The 17,141-nt window shown below is 35.7% G+C and overlaps 1 protein-coding gene across 1 annotated transcript; it reads right to left on the minus strand.

Annotated features, from left to right (window-relative positions):
- Positions 1 to 247: 247 nt before the first annotated feature.
- On the minus strand, positions 248 to 1,177 carry LOC142625123 (uncharacterized). Its single transcript, XM_075798824.1, has 2 exons — positions 628 to 1,177; positions 248 to 447 (listed from the first exon to the last, which is right to left on the minus strand). The coding sequence occupies exons 1-2, from the start codon at positions 1,175 to 1,177 to the stop codon at positions 248 to 250; spliced, it is 750 nt and encodes a 249-aa protein (XP_075654939.1).
- Between the last annotated feature and the right edge of the window lie 15,964 nt (positions 1,178 to 17,141).

The following is a 17,141-nucleotide window of genomic DNA, read 5'->3' on the forward strand; positions in this document are numbered from 1 at the left end:
AAAGTATTTAGGCCTTCCAATGCCAAATGGGAAGTCAAAGGTGGGAACGTTCAAGGAATTACAAAAAAGGATCACAAAGAGGGTAATGGGATGGAAGAAAAAGTTTATCTCAAAAGCGGGTCGTGAGGTCCTCATCAAAATGGTGGCTCAAGCTATCCCAACCTATTCCATGAGTTTATTAAGGCCCAATTTTATCATTATGTTTCGCAAAAAACCCCACTCAACTCGGTCATAGGCTTTGCTGATATCAAGCTTCACCCGCCATTTGGCCCACTTTACCATTTCTCTTATTCTGCATCCTGTGCAACAGTTCATATGCCACTGTGGTATTGTCAGTGATCAAACGGTTTGGAATAAAGGCACTTTGAGCCTCAGATATTATGGTTGGTAGGATAGTCTTCAACCTGTTCGCCAAGACTTTAGGGAGAATTCTAGATACCACATTACCTAAACAAATGGGCCTGTAATCAAACATCTGCTTAGGATTATTCTTTTTTGGGATTAATACAATGTGAGTATAATTCATTTTACGCAACATATGGCCAGAATTTAAAACTGATAGAATAGCCTCAGTTACATCAAATCCAACAATATTCTAATATTTTTGAAAGAAAAATGGTGACATACCATCAGGTCCAAGGGATTTTGAAGGATGCATTTGAAATAGAGCCCATTTAACCTCATCCGGTGTATACCTTTGTAATAATGCATTGTTCATGTGTGGGGTGACACATCTATCCATCACATAAAGTACACTACCCATATCCGTGGGATTTGTTGTGGTAAAGAGCTCTTTGAAGTATTGCTCGGCAACGTGGGCAATTTGCTCATCCAATGTATACCAACCTCCATCTGTATCTTGAAGACCCGGTATATGGTTTTTCCGGCGCCGTTGACTTTCCCGTTGGTGGAAAAATTTTGTGTTCTTGTCACCTGCAGGTAGCCATATGGATCGGGACCTTTGTCTCCAAAATAGATCATCATGATGTAGGATTGTGTTTATCTCTGATTTCAATGTACTAATTCGTTGGGCATTGTTGGCATTATTTTGCAATGAAAGATCTTCAAGTTCTGCTTGCAACACCTGTAGTTTGGTTTTAGAATTCCCAAAGATGGCTTTGCTCCACTCCACTAATGCAATCCGGCTCTGTTTGATTTTCTCAAAGAGCTTAAACATTGGACTCCCACTTTGTGTTTCCCTTCCCCAAACTTCACGGATCAAGCCTTCACAATCCGGATGTGTGGACCATTTTTCTTCAAAATGCCTTGGCTGCCTCTTTCTTCTCCTAAGGTAGATGGGTGGGTATGTTGATATAAGAATGGGCACATGGTTCGAATATGTTGCCTAGAGATGAGTGATTTCACATGTGGAAATAGGGCTCTCCACTCAATAGTTCCACAAGCCCTATCTAATCTTTCTTGGACAAAACCCTCGCCTTCTCGACCATTGCTCCAAGTGAATATGTTACCTTGAAATCCCAAATCCACTAACCTACATTATAGAAGTGCTTCTCTAAATTCCTGCATTCGTCTTATAGATCGTGTTAGCCCTCCTTGCTTTTCCTCCATTGTTAAAATCTCATTGAAGTCTCCACAAAATAGCCACAGTACCGTACTCTTGGAGTGAAGATGGTTGAGTAAAGTCCATGACTTGTGTTTCCTTTGCTCCTTTGGCCGGCCATAGAAGCCGGTGAATCTCCAAAGTGAATTTTCAGACTTTATCAAAGAATCAATATGGTTAGGTGAGTAAGTTTGGACATGCAACTCCACCTCTTCCATCCATAAAAGAGCCAACCCGCCACTTCTATGCACACTTGGGACAACCACCATACACCGGTAGGGTAGATCATCTTGTACTCTTTGCATTTTGGCTATAGATAGTTTTGTCTCCATTAGAAACAAAACTTTAGGAGCTTTCTCCCTCACTAAATGAGAGAGGACATCAACTGCCGTCTGGTTCCCAAGCCCACGGCAGTTCCATCTTAGAAGATTCATTGTGCTCGGCGGGGCTGCTCATCAGCCTCCGCCGTTTGGATACTGTTTACATTTTCTGCCACCACAAAACGTCCACGCTTCCCACCCCTACTCTGGTCGTTCACCTGCACCCTTTCAAGGTCCATTTCAACCCCATGGAATTGCCACTTTGAACCCACCGAGATAGCCGCATCCGTTTGTGAGTGTGTGTTTTAGGGTTTAAGGTACATGTTAGTCTTTTTTTTCCTGTTTGGACGTTGGGTGTTAGTGTCTCACGTGCCCTCCCACGTGATGGTTTAAGTGGTGTTTCTTGTTCCGTTTTCTCAGCTGCATAATTGACTGGGACATTAATCAGACAATCACTTGCATTTTGGACGTCCATTATCATGCCATCCGTTACATGGTTAATCGGTTTCATGCTCACAGCCAACTCACCATGGATTAATTCAGTTACTGTTTGAGGATGGATTGTTTCTGAATTGAGGAGCATTGATTCCATGTTTATTGTTTCCATAAATGCAGAGTTGGCGTCATGATTTGTGGCTTCCGTTACTTTCTTATTTGGAGTTTCCGTAACGTATGGCTATTTAGTTTCGGTGCTAGCTGGATTTTAGTCACCCTTCCCTGCCGACGGAGTCTTGGTAGATGACAAACCATTCATACTTTGTTGCCCCCTGATATTTGGTCTTGTGTTTTTTCCACTTAGCTTGGTCATCGATCCCTTCCAACCCACCCTCAACCATTCACTGTAGGGAAGCTCTCCGTGTTCATGTATTTTTAGACTAGAACATTCCTTTGCTTCGTGTCTAATTATACTGCATTGATAGCAGAAACCCACCAACCTTTCATATTTGAACCCCACTCAAACCTTATCTCCTTCCGGGTTGACTACTACGACACTCCGACGTAATGGTTTATCAAGAGGTAGTTCGACTCGTACTTTGACGAAGCGGGCTTGTTCAGATGAGAACACCTTGTTGTCAATCTCCACCACTTTACCCAGTCCTGCACCAATGTCCTTACTAGCTTCCTCAAATATGAGATCGAAAGGGAGTCCCCATACTTGTACCCATAATGGGATATGTTTGAATTCCACTGTTCTAGCCGTCATACCCCTCTCCCACCTCCGAAGGGCCAAAGGGTGATTTTCAAAGCTCCATGGATCATTGTTGAGAACCCAAATCATCTAGCTTTCAAGTGTGAACTTGAACTAGAACAAGCCTTCCCCCACATCTACAATCCTCAAATCAAAGCCCGTCTTCCATACCGACCATAGAAGTGATTTTGCGGCAGTTTGGTTGTATGGTCGGGATGTGAGGAAACGACCCAGTAAGTTGAGTGAACATTCTTCGAGAGTTTTGTGCCTGTGTGTTCCCCCTACCTTGATCTCTTTCCCTTCTTCTTCTGTCGGAGCCATGTTTTGAACCCTTTCTATGAAGTCTAAGTCCATGTTGCCCGAATTTGGAGATTGGATAATGCACAAAACAACGTAATAGCAGCACCAAGATTGTTGTGGAAATGAGGGAAAAAAAAAAAAACCAGTTTCACCTAGAGTGAGAAGTAGTGACCTCACCATTTTGTTTGAGCTCAATTTGGTCTCTCCTAGGTATGCATCACAGCTTTGAATATGGAATTCAAGGGGATCAAATAGGAAATTATACTCTTAATCATAGAACTATAATGAAATATACGATCAACCAATATTTATCAAATTTGAAAAAGAGCTAGAAGAAAGGGTTTGATCTATTAGGGTTTATGCCCTAAAATCTAATTTATTTGCTTGTTATAAATAATTAAACTGTTTAATTATATGAGACTATTTGTATATAAACTAATTGGACACTATCATAGTTCTTGAGATGCATTGTATGTGATTTATGTGATTTAGTTACAGAGATATAAATCACAAGTTTCTTGTAAACTCAAAATATAGTTCATAATTGGTGATGAAATTGGGTGTTTCATCTGTGAAAACTACAACACATCAACTAAGATGGTTTGTCTTGATCAAGGAAGTAAAGACTTCTAGTTGATGTGTTGACGTGTCTTAAGTGTGTAAGGCACATTGAATTGGACCACTGTGAGATAATTATTCAATTAACAACTGTCACCTAAATAATAAATCTCACAACTTTTAATTTCATAGACTCTTAATCTTGAGAAGATAGTGAACCCGATCATGAAATGTAGGTTACTTTGATATATCAGGAGTGAGATCTAATTTAACGGTCAAAATCTCAGTATATTGGGTAATGACACATAGTGTTGAGGGAATACATATTCTCAAGATAGAATCCATATTCTCCTTCTATATAGACACGAAATATCTCTTTAAGATAAACTTAATGAGAACTGGTTATTCAGGGTTGGCCACTTTAGTAAAGAGTTACTAAAATTTATATTTATTGAAATTAGGTTTCATAAATATGAATAACTAAAAAATTAAACCGGGAACTCAAGGAATAAAATAATTGTTTACAAAGTGACAGTTCATTATGACTTTGTTCACTATGGATATTTCATGGAGGGGTCAAATGATATTATATTAAAGGCTTGGGATATAATTTATTAATAAGGCCTAGAGTGCAATTATATTTCCATAATAGTACTTGTTATATAATTAATGGTAACTTTGGGTTTGTCAAGAGTTAATGGATAAGTTTGAAGCCCATTGGAGCTAGAGCCTTATTAGTCTCTTTGGTCCCATCTTAGCCATACACTTAAGCCCAATTGGGCTAGCCTAAAAGGTTAACCTAATTAGATAATTAGTTATTTATTTAATAAGGGTTATTAGATAAAATAACTGGCAAGGCAATTAAAACAAACGTACGTATGATTAAAAGAAGAGAAAAAAGTTTTTTTTTTCCTATAGTATCTTTGGAATACACTTCAATAAGAGGAAAATCAACATACATAAAAACTGATTGAGAGATCACTCATCTTGGGCACTACGTGAAATTGGGATGGAGATTGAAGGTATTCTCAAATCTTGTTTTTGAATTTCACTGCATCAAGGTACACTTTTTGTTCTTTGTTCTAAAATTTAAGGTTATATGCTATCTCTTATGAATGAAGTAGATCCTTATGTTGCTTCTGCTGCGTGTTTTGTATGAGATGCAAAACCAGTTTTTCCAACAAATGGTATCAAAGCAAACTTCAATATCATGCTGGTATAACATGTGATTGAGTTTTAGAATTAAAGAAAACCGTTTTCTTGGTGTTTCAAAATTCTATAGTAATTTTTTTGTATAATTTTGTTTTAGAACTATTGTGCAATAAACCAACGTGTTGGGATTGATATATGTGATATATTAATTGTAGTTTTGGATACTGTGGCTTGGCATGCATATATATATATATATATATATATGTACAAACTTCATTAGTAAAAGCCGTGGTTAGAGATGCACACCGCCAATGAGATTTCTAGGTTTATTGAGATATGATATAATTGCTATGTTTTATCATATAAATATAATAGTTAAAAGCACTAGAACCTTCTATGATTCTGATATATATATATATATATATATATATATATATATATATATATATATATTGATGAGGATAAACACTAAGTGTTATTTGTCCTTGTGTCGTCGTCCAAAGTACAAAAGAAATTATGTTAGCCTGTCCAAGAACGAGAACACATGAGGAAATTTGTCCATAGACAACCAAGTCATGCCATGAAGGGAATTCTCCATAGATGAGTGTGTTTACAGACAACATGCATATGAGCCAGTGAATCATATTTGGTGAGTTTCACAAAAAATCCTTTATAAGGTTCACATAGGCAAAATAAGACATGTTGCATGATACATGGAAGAAATTCCCTATATGACGCCCCATGCAACCCATTAATTTATCAACTGTCAACATTACCCATGATGGTAATGGATCCAAACAAGTAGATCCACGTCTAACTCTTTATAAAAGGAGTAAATTCGATTCATTCAGGGTAAGTTTGAACCATTCACTATTTTTTTTCTTTGTGTCCTAGAGAGAAAACTGACTTAACCATCGGAAGGTCCTTGGTTGGGTCACACCGGTCACCTTTGACAGTCCTTTTTTTCTTTTCAAGATTCATAGCCATTACTGTAGCCCGAAGTAGTTCAGCCTAGTGATTTTTGTGCATCATCATCATCATCATAATCATCATATATATATAGATTCATCTGCGGGTATATAAAATATTGGCTTTTTTTTATATCAGTTCATGATTATATATATATATATATATATATATATATATTAATATAGGGGTGATGTAACTTTGAGATTAGGATTTTATGATTTATAGTGTTCTTAATATATTAGGGTTCTTGATTTTGATATTGAAAACCTTAATGTTTAATCTATAAATCTTTATTTATAAAATCAAAAGTGTTTTTGATGGAAAACAATAAAAATGTCAAAAAGTGGTTACTAGAAAATTCTAAAAAAATTTAGTTTTACGAGTCTTGGTAGAGCAAGAATTCATTTTGATTGATCGAATGCTCTTTTCGATTGATCGAATAGTAATCGAGAATCAATAGAATCAGGCAGAGACTTTATGATGAATTTCTTCATTTTTTCGATTGATCGAGAAAAAGCTTTGACCGATTAAAGGTACTGAATTTTGAATTTTCACTTGTTTTTGACTAAGTGTTAAAACTTTGGTAAAAAGCAAGGCAATGTGTGATGAGATTACACATAATTTTATATAAAGTGATTAATTTTTATAGTTCTTAAAAGTTAAGGACATTTATTAATCATTATCTAACTAAGAGTCCTAATGAGATTAAAAGATATTAGTTAAATAGAACTCTTAGTCCTAAATTGTTTAGGACTTGCCTTTTAAGAAACATTCTAATGAGATTGGAATTGTTGTATAATTAAAAGTCCTTCATTTGCTTTAATTAAAAGTTCTTAATGAGATTAAAGCTCTAATCAAAAGTAATATATATAGGTTCTAATGTGATTAGAATTCTTTATCAAATAAGTTAAGGATAGAGTTCTATATAAATAATTTTTGATCCATTAGATTATAAGGAATCCTGAATAGTTTAGGATTTCCATTTTAGTTAGTGATTCTAATGAGATTAGAGTCTTTAACAAATACAAGGTTATAAATTGTGATGATATCACAATAGTCTAAAGAAAACCCAAATAGCAGGTGGGAGTGTTGGATTTAAAATAACCTTTTTGTTAAGTTAATGTAAGTAGGTACCTTGTCTTGGCCTTGAGCCTTGCATTCCATGCGGAGGGTATTTACTTCACGGGTTACATGATTAAACTTTTTTGTGATTACGCGAATGTTCGTTACGCTATTGTGACGTGACTTAGTTAGATCACATCGAATTTAAACAATTAAACACATTTGATGTGTAAGGTTAAAGTTGTGATAAGATCACAAAGATTTCAAGACTACCCACTTGTTTGAAAATTTCTAGTGGGAGAGAGATTCAAGGGTTAAGTCTCATGACTTCCATTGCTGGTTTATAGTAGTGTGATTAGGCACCTCACCTTGGCATATATGGGAGGGTGTTTAATTCATGGTACTACATGTTAAACTTCTTAATGATGGATGAAGTGTGTTTTTACATTGAGAACGACCACACTACCGTGGAGTTACTTGGTGACTTACATAGAGTTTAGGCAATGGTGTACACTAGACTAAGTGTAATGTTAACCTCCCAAAGGAGCTATGTAATTATTACTTAGAGGCTAAGGGAAGAGTGGTAAATTATTTTGTTCAGTAAGAGTTACCATAATAGCATTAATAATGAGAATAATTCTCACCTGATCATAGAGATTTGTATGACCTCGTAAACGAGGAATATTAATTGCGGGATTGGGTTGTCGTTGCACCTAATATAATATGGTTTTATGGGTTCCATATTATATGAATGTGGATGAAGAATTATAATGTCCTTGTAATTATATTCGTAGTCTCAAGTTAAAGTTGTCATAAATTTTTGTTCTCTAACTACTATTTTAATAGAATCACATTGACTAATAAATCATTTTGGACATTATACTTAAAGGAGTTGAAGTACATATATATGTTTCAATTCAGCATTGTCATAATTTCCTATACATGATGCATTTTTGGAAGATAGCATATGATGTGATCATAGTCTCATTGAGATGCTAAAATGTTACATTGACTTCTATCTCAATTGTTCTACAGCATGAAATGCAACCGTTAGCACTAGGTTTAGACTTTATTTTAAGTCTAAATGAGATGGTTGATATGAATAATATTGAGTGCTAAGAAAGACTTAAGGAGTTCCAATTCTATGTCATTTTCTAAAAATATTTTACTCTTTTAATGATTTGGAATTCTTGGATGTAGAGATTAATTGTTAATCTCAAATGGATATAATCCATAAATCCTTGTTAGAATCATTTGATCAATTCAAATTGTTTTGAATATAAATAAATTTCTTTTATATTATCTGACTTGATAAGTGAATTCTATGCAATGGAAGACATCCTAAAAGCTAGCTAGGATCAATATGACTTAATTCAAATTCTAAGCCTTAACCGAAAGGTAAGGGTAAGAAGAAGAATGATAATATCAAACAGTTGGGTAAGCAAGTTGCCCTAGGAGTTGCCAAAAGGAAATTAGACTAAAAAGCATGACCTAAAGGAAAGTGTTTCTATTATGGTAAAGCTAAGCATTGTCCATGATTATAATCTAGATAGAAATTTACTTGTTTTACTTTTAAAGAGAAAGTTTTCATCCTTTGGTATTATATATTTTGGCACTTAAGTTTAGGTCTTATTAATCTAAATGATATTCAAGACTAGAAAAGGATGGGCTTTTGGAACCATTAGTTTTTTTTTTTGTTATATTCCTATCTACGAATTTTTTTTAGAGGATAATATGACCTATGGCTCTTTTATTGTAAAGAAATATAGTTCCAATGACTTCTTTAAGTAAGTGCATACATGAAGTAGGAATATGACTCTTTTAGAAATGGTAGTACATGATAAATATTTCTAATTACTTTTTTTTTGAGATATACTCTAATTATTACTATACATTTTTTAAAATTGATTCCAAAATTTTTTTCCTAAGACATTTGTCAAATTGTGGATTGGGTGAATACCTAGTATATGATACTTTTACTTTAGGAGATGTCTAGCACTTGGGCTAGAAATGAAGTCTGACAAATTGGAAACAAAAGGTAGAAAAATGTGTGTTTATGTTGGGTATCCAAAAGGAATTGCAGAAGATTATTTTAGTAGTCATAAAGATAACAGGGTGTTTGTAAAGTACAAATACAAAGTTTCTAGATAATGACTATGTGAATAATCTTAAAGCTAAATGTAAAATTGTTCTAGAAGAAAAATGTCAGAATTTGTTGTAGGACAACTATAAAATATATTTAGAAATAAGATGGTTGTAAATACACCACAAGACATTATTCTATAGATAGCTAGTACACCGGTACAATATCATAGTAGGAGGATTATCAAATTACTTGATAAATTCATACTTTTGGGATAAACTTGTGAAGTCATCCCATAAGGATATGAATTTGATCATTGGTCCGATGTAGAGGCAATAGAGGATATGAATGTGGATTACTGGATCGAAGTTATGTAAATAGAATTAGATTCTATTTAAAAGTTTAAAAGTTGTAAAGACGCCTAATGGCATTAAGCCTATCTATAAGGGTAGGTTTTGGATTCTAGGCCCCAAAAAGCAATAGGACTAGGGCCTAGAGAGCCCAACACAATGAATTTGTAGCGAGTGGGCTTATAGGCTTGGTTTCAATGGAAGAACCAATGCGTACAGTGGATTAAGGATAGTAGGAAAGTAAAAAAAATTAAGCTGTATGCGAAGAAAATCACTCCTCGGCAAGGTCCAAGGAGAGTGGTTCTTAAATATATCTCCTTTAGACTTAGTTTATAATTTATGTTCTAGGTTGATATAGTGTTTTCTTCCCTCCCTCTTTTTCTTGATCCCCTTTCCCTGGAGGATCCCTTACATTTATATAGCCTCTCTCCATTAATCTTGGCCTTTCATTTGTTAATCATGCAGGCTACTACTTGAGTGTTTGTCCCATCAGACACCTTCCCCAGCTTTCTATGAGTTGCGGCAACCAAGACAGCACTGTTCAGGGGTCTTGTCCACATAAATGCGGCTAGAGGGTTTGGTGGGATGCAATTAATGTGGTGGTAGCTCCCATCCCGACAGACGCAACAGGCTTGGCCCCCCTCCCTGGAGTTCTTCCCTCATAGTGTGGCCTCCCCTGATGATGTGCCATTGATGTGGCTGCAGCTCGCCACCCTAGCCTCATTGTTTGAGGGGACAGTCTCCTTGGAACTATACTGGACTCCTCGACTGCGGACATGACACATGGCAATGCTGTCTTATTAAATTTTTGTACCCCATACTATTGTTTTCAGATAGATCTATAAGAAAAGGAGATTGATAGATTAGAAGGTGTAAACCTTGAAAGTCAAGACTAGTGGCAAAAAGATTTATTTAGAAAGAAATGGATCAATTATGAAAAGATTTTTCACCAATAGTCATGTTTGACTCTATCTAGATTCTCTTATCCATTATACTTCATTTAGATGAAATATGACTATTGATATCAAGAAAGCTTCTCTTAGTAGTAATCTTGAGGAAGACATCTATATGATGTAGTTAGACTAGTTCATAGCAAAAAAACAGTTGTATTTAGTATTCAAGTTGCTTAAAATACATTTATGGACTAAAGCAAACATCTAGTTCATCTTTGATCAAGCAATCAAATTGTTTGATTTTGATCAAGTAGTGATAAGCCTTATGTGTAACAGCTATATATAGAGTAATAAATCTCTTAATGTATGTTGATGGCATTCTAATAATTTAGAATGATGTATAGATATTGTCATTAATAAGGTTCTTTGTTGTTGAGACTGGTTTGATATGAAGTACTTTGGTGAGACTGGTCATATCCTAAGAATTAAAAGATGTTGGGTCTATTCCAAACTACTTAATTAGATTAAATTCTAGCTAAGTATAGCATGTTACACTTCAAGAAATGAGTCGACCCTATCTATGTTTCTATGATGGCCCAAGAACATGCTCATTCTTCAGCAGTTGAGAGACTTTTGAATTGCGAGGTACCATTACGAGCTCAATATATACGAGTGTGTTTCCTTCCAAGTTTGAAGTTCCTTTGTAGGACTATAGTCTTAAAACATATAAAAAGGAAGAGCATATGAAAACGGTTTCTTACAACATTAATAGGAAGTCTCAATTATGCTATGCTATATGCTAGACCAATTATCTATTTTGCAGCGGGTATGGTAAGCAAATATCAATTAGATCCAGGATTACTTAACTTAGTGGGAGTAAAGCATATACTCAAGTATCTTAGGAGAACGAGAGATTATATGCGTATCCACCAAGTAACGCTTTGATAGTTACTAGTTACACAACACTGACTTGTAGTTTGATTATGATTCATGTGTTCACCCTAGGTGGTGAAGATACACATTAAACGTAAGTATTGTCTCATTAGAGAGATATGAGTACGTGTAATGTAGTAGTAGAAAAGATAATTTATGCAATAAATCTAGCTGAAACTTCATTCCAGACCTTGCCTTAGAGTGAATATGATTTACTCTAAAGGGAAATAAGTGTCAAATATATGCAAAATTGTCTTTGAGGGCAAGTGGGAGATTGTTAGGTTTTGTGCCCTAAAATCCAATTTATTTGCTTGTTATAAATAATTAAATTGTTTAATTATATGAGACTGTTTGTATATGAACTAATTGGACATTATCATAGTCTTTGAGATGCATTGTATGTGATTTAGTTATAGAATATATAAATCACAAGTTCTTTGTAAACTCAAAATATAGTTTATAGTTGGTGATAAAATTAGGTCTTTCATCTGTGAAGACTATAACACATCAACTAAGATGGTTTGTCTTGATCATGGAAGTGAAGACTTCTAATTGATGTGTTGATGTGTCTTAAGTGTGTAAGATACATTAAACTGGACCACTGTGAGATTAATTATTAAATTAACAACTGTCACCTGAATAATAAATTTCACAAATTCTAATTTCATGGACTCTCAATCGTGAGAGGATAGTGAACCAGATCATAAAACATAAGTTACTTTGATATATTAGGAGTGAGATCTAATTTAATGGCCAAAATCTCAGTATGTTGGGTAATGGCACGTAGTGTCGAAGGAACACATATTCTCAAGATGGAATCCACAATCTCTTTCTATAGAGACACGAAATATCCCCTTGAGATAAGTTTAACAAGAGCTGATTATTCAGGGCCGACCACTTTAGTAAAGAGTTACTAAAGTTTATATTTATTGAAATTAGATTTCATAAATATGAATAACTAAAATATTAAACTGGGAACTCAAGTAATAAAATGGTTGTTTATAAAGTGTCAGTTCATTATGAATTTGTTCACTAAAAATATTTCATGGAGGGGTCAAATGATATCATACTAGAGTCTTGGGATATAATTTATTAATAAGGCCTAGAGTGCAATTATATTTCCATAGTGGTACTTGTTATATATTTAATGGTAACTTTAGGCTTGTCAAGAGTCGATAGATAAGTTTGAAGCCCATTGGAGCTAGAGCCTTATTAGTCCATTTGGTTCCATCCTAAGCCACACACTTGAGTCCAATTGGGCTGGCCTAAAAGACAACCCAATTAGAAAATCAATTATTTATTTAATAAGAGTTATTAGATAAAGTAACTGTCAAGGCAATTAAAACAAACGTACGTATGATTGAAAGAAGAGATACTTTTTTTTCTATAGTATCTTTGGAATACACTTCAACAAGAGGAAAATCAATATACATAAAAACTGATTGAGAGATCACTCATCTTGGGCACTATGTGAAATTGGGATGAAGATTGAAGGTATTCTAAAATCTTGTTTTTGAATTTCACTGCATCAGGATAAACTTTTTGTTCTCTATTTTAAAATTCAAGGTTATATGTTATCCTCATGAATGAAGTCAATTCTTATATTGCTTCTGTTGCGTGTTTTGTATGAGATGCAAAACTAATTTTTCCAACATGACCCTCGTAGTTTTATTTTTGGAACTGAGAGATCCAAAAATCGGGATCCTAATGCATATCTATGCATATAGATACAAATGATCCACCGGGAGCAAGAATTTCTAGAAATCGTGGCTTCCATCGTTTTTCACCCTTTTGAGAGAGATGTTTTCCCTAGCGAAAGGAATACTAAAACTAAGGTATTCCTCTCCTCTGCCAAACCACATCTCCCATGCTTCAACAGCAGCAACGAGTCTTTCTCTCTTTCCACGTCTAGGGCATGGAGGAGTAAGACCCATCCCTTTTGTCACCGCTCAATGGCTCCTAGACTACGTGGCTTGAAACATCTTGGAACTGCTTCCTCAATCGAATCATCTCCCTTGCATTCTGCAACTCTCTTCTTTTTCTCCTTTCTAGTAGAAGTGCCCAGAAAGCTCCCAATTATTCTTTTTAATGAAGTGTTTAGGGTCTTCTAGGCCTATTCTCCATACCTAAAGTCATTCTACAGAAGACCCCTTGTATAGGCTTTGCCCTTTTTCTCTTCAAACAATATATTCGGGCCATTCTTCGGCCAATTATTGCTCCCTTCTCATACAAAGGCTTTTTGGTGGAGACCGTTCTTGGCATTTTTACCTCAATCGAGTGACTGGGTCATCCTCGGCCCCACTAGTTACCTCATTTTAAGGCATTCTACAGCAAGATCGTTTCTCATGTTGCTTTCTCTTCTCAACCAATTCAGCTAGAACATGGGCCTAGCTGTTAGTTCTCGAATTTCTTTTCCATTCTTCAAGGCTTGACTTATTGGGGCTTAGGCCTTATTTGTTGATCCAAAATGTTTGAAAAATTGGGTATTGACACAACCTAGATGCACAAAGGGAGGTGGAGTGATTTAGATTGAACAAAAATCCTTCACCCTTGTTTTTGTTTTTGATGAAGGAGAAGCATATTTCAAAGTGCGATTTGGGTGGCATTGGAAACTTAAGATGGATTTGGAGTTGAATGGGAGAGTAAGGAAATGTAAAAAGTAAAAACACATGGGAAAGCCAAAAGACACGTTTTGGCTGGCATTGTTGGAATTTGAAGTGGTATGGATTGCACGTTGCACAAAAGGGCTCCTTCGATGATTCACACAAGATTGGGCCAAATTTTCCCAATAGGACAATTTTAGCAAAATTTTAGAAAAAAAAAAAAAAAAAACATTGACCAAGTTTTTTTTTAATTATGTAGCACATTTTTTTGGAACTTGAGTTTGATAAACTCGAGTTTCAAGCAATATGGACTCTATTGTTTGGCGTGCCATTTAAATTTAAAAAATGTGTTACATAACTAAATAACTTTGTTAGGATGTTTTTTTCTTAAAAAATTTCTTAAATTGTGCTATTTTGCAAATTTGGCCCACAATATTGATTATAAAAACCATTATACAATATTATTGTGGGATTAAGGAATATTTCACAAAAAAACAATGGGAACGAAAAATAGACATAACACACACACACAAAAGAAGAACATTAAAACCTTACATGATTCAGCTTGCTCACATCCACACATTACTAGAAGTCTACGGAGATTACACTAGACGTAGAGTTACCCTCACAAAATACAAAATGCACTGAAATAACTCTTATGAAAATACAAAGTCAAGTTGCTTTTTCCCTACATTAATTGTGGCAATCACATACCACCAGAAAATAATAATAATAATAAAGAGAGTCTCATAACATCTAACTAATGTCAAAATATAACTTTCCAATGCTAATTTGGAGTGAAAAGTGGAATAACCCTCATCATTTATAGTGGATTCATGCAATAAACCCTAAAATAAAAGAGTAAGACTAGAATTTTCACTTATTTACTTTAATTTATGAATAATATGTTAAATGTTTTTCAAAACGAGGCATTCATTCATTCACTAACATGTAAAGAATCTTGGTACAAAGCCTCCACAGCAGGTGGTGGTGAGTCCTCTATCCAATAGACTACATCACTAATATTTTTTGCATACTTAGCTAAAGAATGTGCAACCACATTCCCCTCTCTCTTAAGACAACTTATTGAAGCCTGCTGCATCCCATTCAAGTAAGCACAAATATCCTCATATACATGTCCAAGCAATGAATTATGGCAAGACAAACCCGAGATAGCTTTCATCACTGTTCTGTTATCGCCCTCAATTACAAGCTCTGAAAATCTAGCTTCCATGGCAAAAACCACTGCTTGTCAACACGCCAAAGCTTCTGCCTCTTCACTATTTCTCACATAGGGCCCCTTAGCTGAGATCCCAGCTATTACTTCCCCTTGTGCATTTCAGATTATTGCTCCAATTCTAGAACCTTGCTGCTCCATGAACACAGCTGCATCAAAATTCAACTTATACATAGTCTAAGGTGGAGGCTTCCAATGGTGTCCGCATGAGGTTGTGTTCAAAATAACCAGCTGCTCCTGCGCCTTTCTGTACTCTTCCAGGTAGTCTGTTGCACGTTTGTTCAGCCATCAAGGATTCTTCATCTGTTCGCTATGCACCCACGTGTTCCTTTGATTCCACACAGTCCAAGCTTGCACCACAAAAACCTCCATTCCAGCTGCATCAAGTTTGTTCATCAATGCCTTAAAAAGTTGCATAAAATCATGAAAGTTAGTGGCACATTTCTACATCATGGTGGAATTGCTAGCCCACACATCTTGGGCTACTAGACATTCCCAAAGAGCATGAATCACGGTCTCTGAAGTTCTCTGACAGCAAAGGCATAAATTCTCTCTAATAATACTTCTTTTGGCTAAATTTACTCGGGTTGGTAGTATCTCATGACAAGCCCTCCAAGCAAATACCTTTAAGTTGTTAGGCACCCTTACTCTCCACATTTTCTTCCATAGTTGCTGCCCAAAACCTGTTGAACTTTCAGCCCATTCCCTAAGCACTTTTCTAGCCACATGATACCCAGATCTAACTGTGTAAACACTTTTTTTATTAGTAGCCACACCACAACATCAGACACACGCCTATGGCTTAAGGGAATTTTACATATAGCCTTCGCATCCTCTCTATTAAATATTGCCATGATGGTATCTCTCCTCCACCCATGTAAATCCAAATCTATAATATCTGAAATGCTCCAATCCTCCACACCCTCATGAACCGGATGCAGCACCCTATTTGATGGATAATTAGGAATCCATTTATCCACCAAAACTTTTATAGATTCACCATTTCCCACACACCAACAAGATCCACTTCTTAAAGTTGGCATGGCAGCCATAATACTTCTCCATACATATCAACAATTGGGAGACACAACAGCATCCAAGAAGTGGCATCCCGGAAAGTATCTAGCTTTGAAACATTTGAAAAAGAGAGAATTTTGGTCTTGCATTAACCTCCAGCCTTGTTTAGCTAGCATAACATGATTAAACAACCTCAAATCCCGAAATCTCATCCCTCCATCAACCTTTGGTTGAGTTAGGCTACCCCAATTCTTCCAATGAATCTTTCTTCCATTTCCCACTTGTCTCCACCAAAATCTAGCACACAAAGCATTCAGTTCCTCACACAATTTAACCGGCAACTGGAAAACCCCCATAGTATATGTAGGAATTGCTTGTATAACTGCCTTTATTAATACTTCCTTGCTTGCTCTTGATAACATCATGCCCTTCCACCCTTGTAATTTTTTCCAAACTCTATTTTTTAGAGAGTAAAAAGTTTGATACTTTGCCCTTCCCACTAGTGTAGGCAGCCCCAAATACGATTCAAATCTATCCACCACCTTCACCCCTAACAATGTCACAATCTCTGCTTTTTTCCCTTCTTGAATGTTATTGCTGAAATAGACCGAGGATTTCTCCATATTAATGCATTGGCTAGAAGCATTAGCATAGGTCCATATAACTTCATTAATAACCCCAACCTCTCCACTAGTGGCTCGACAAAAAATTATTGAATCATCAACAAACATTAGATTTGATACTCTAGGCACCCTTCGACATATAGAAGCTCCCCTGATACGCCCATCCAGCTCTGCTTTCTCTAATAATGAAGTGAATCCTTCTGTACATAATAGGAATAGGTATGGGGAAAGGGGATCCCCTTGCTAGATTCCTCTAGTTAGCCGGATATTTCCATAGTCTTTTCCATTAAT

Source organism: Castanea sativa, chromosome 2 (assembly GCF_040712315.1).
Source record: "Castanea sativa cultivar Marrone di Chiusa Pesio chromosome 2, ASM4071231v1".
NCBI classification, from domain to species: Eukaryota; Viridiplantae; Streptophyta; class Magnoliopsida; order Fagales; family Fagaceae; genus Castanea; species Castanea sativa.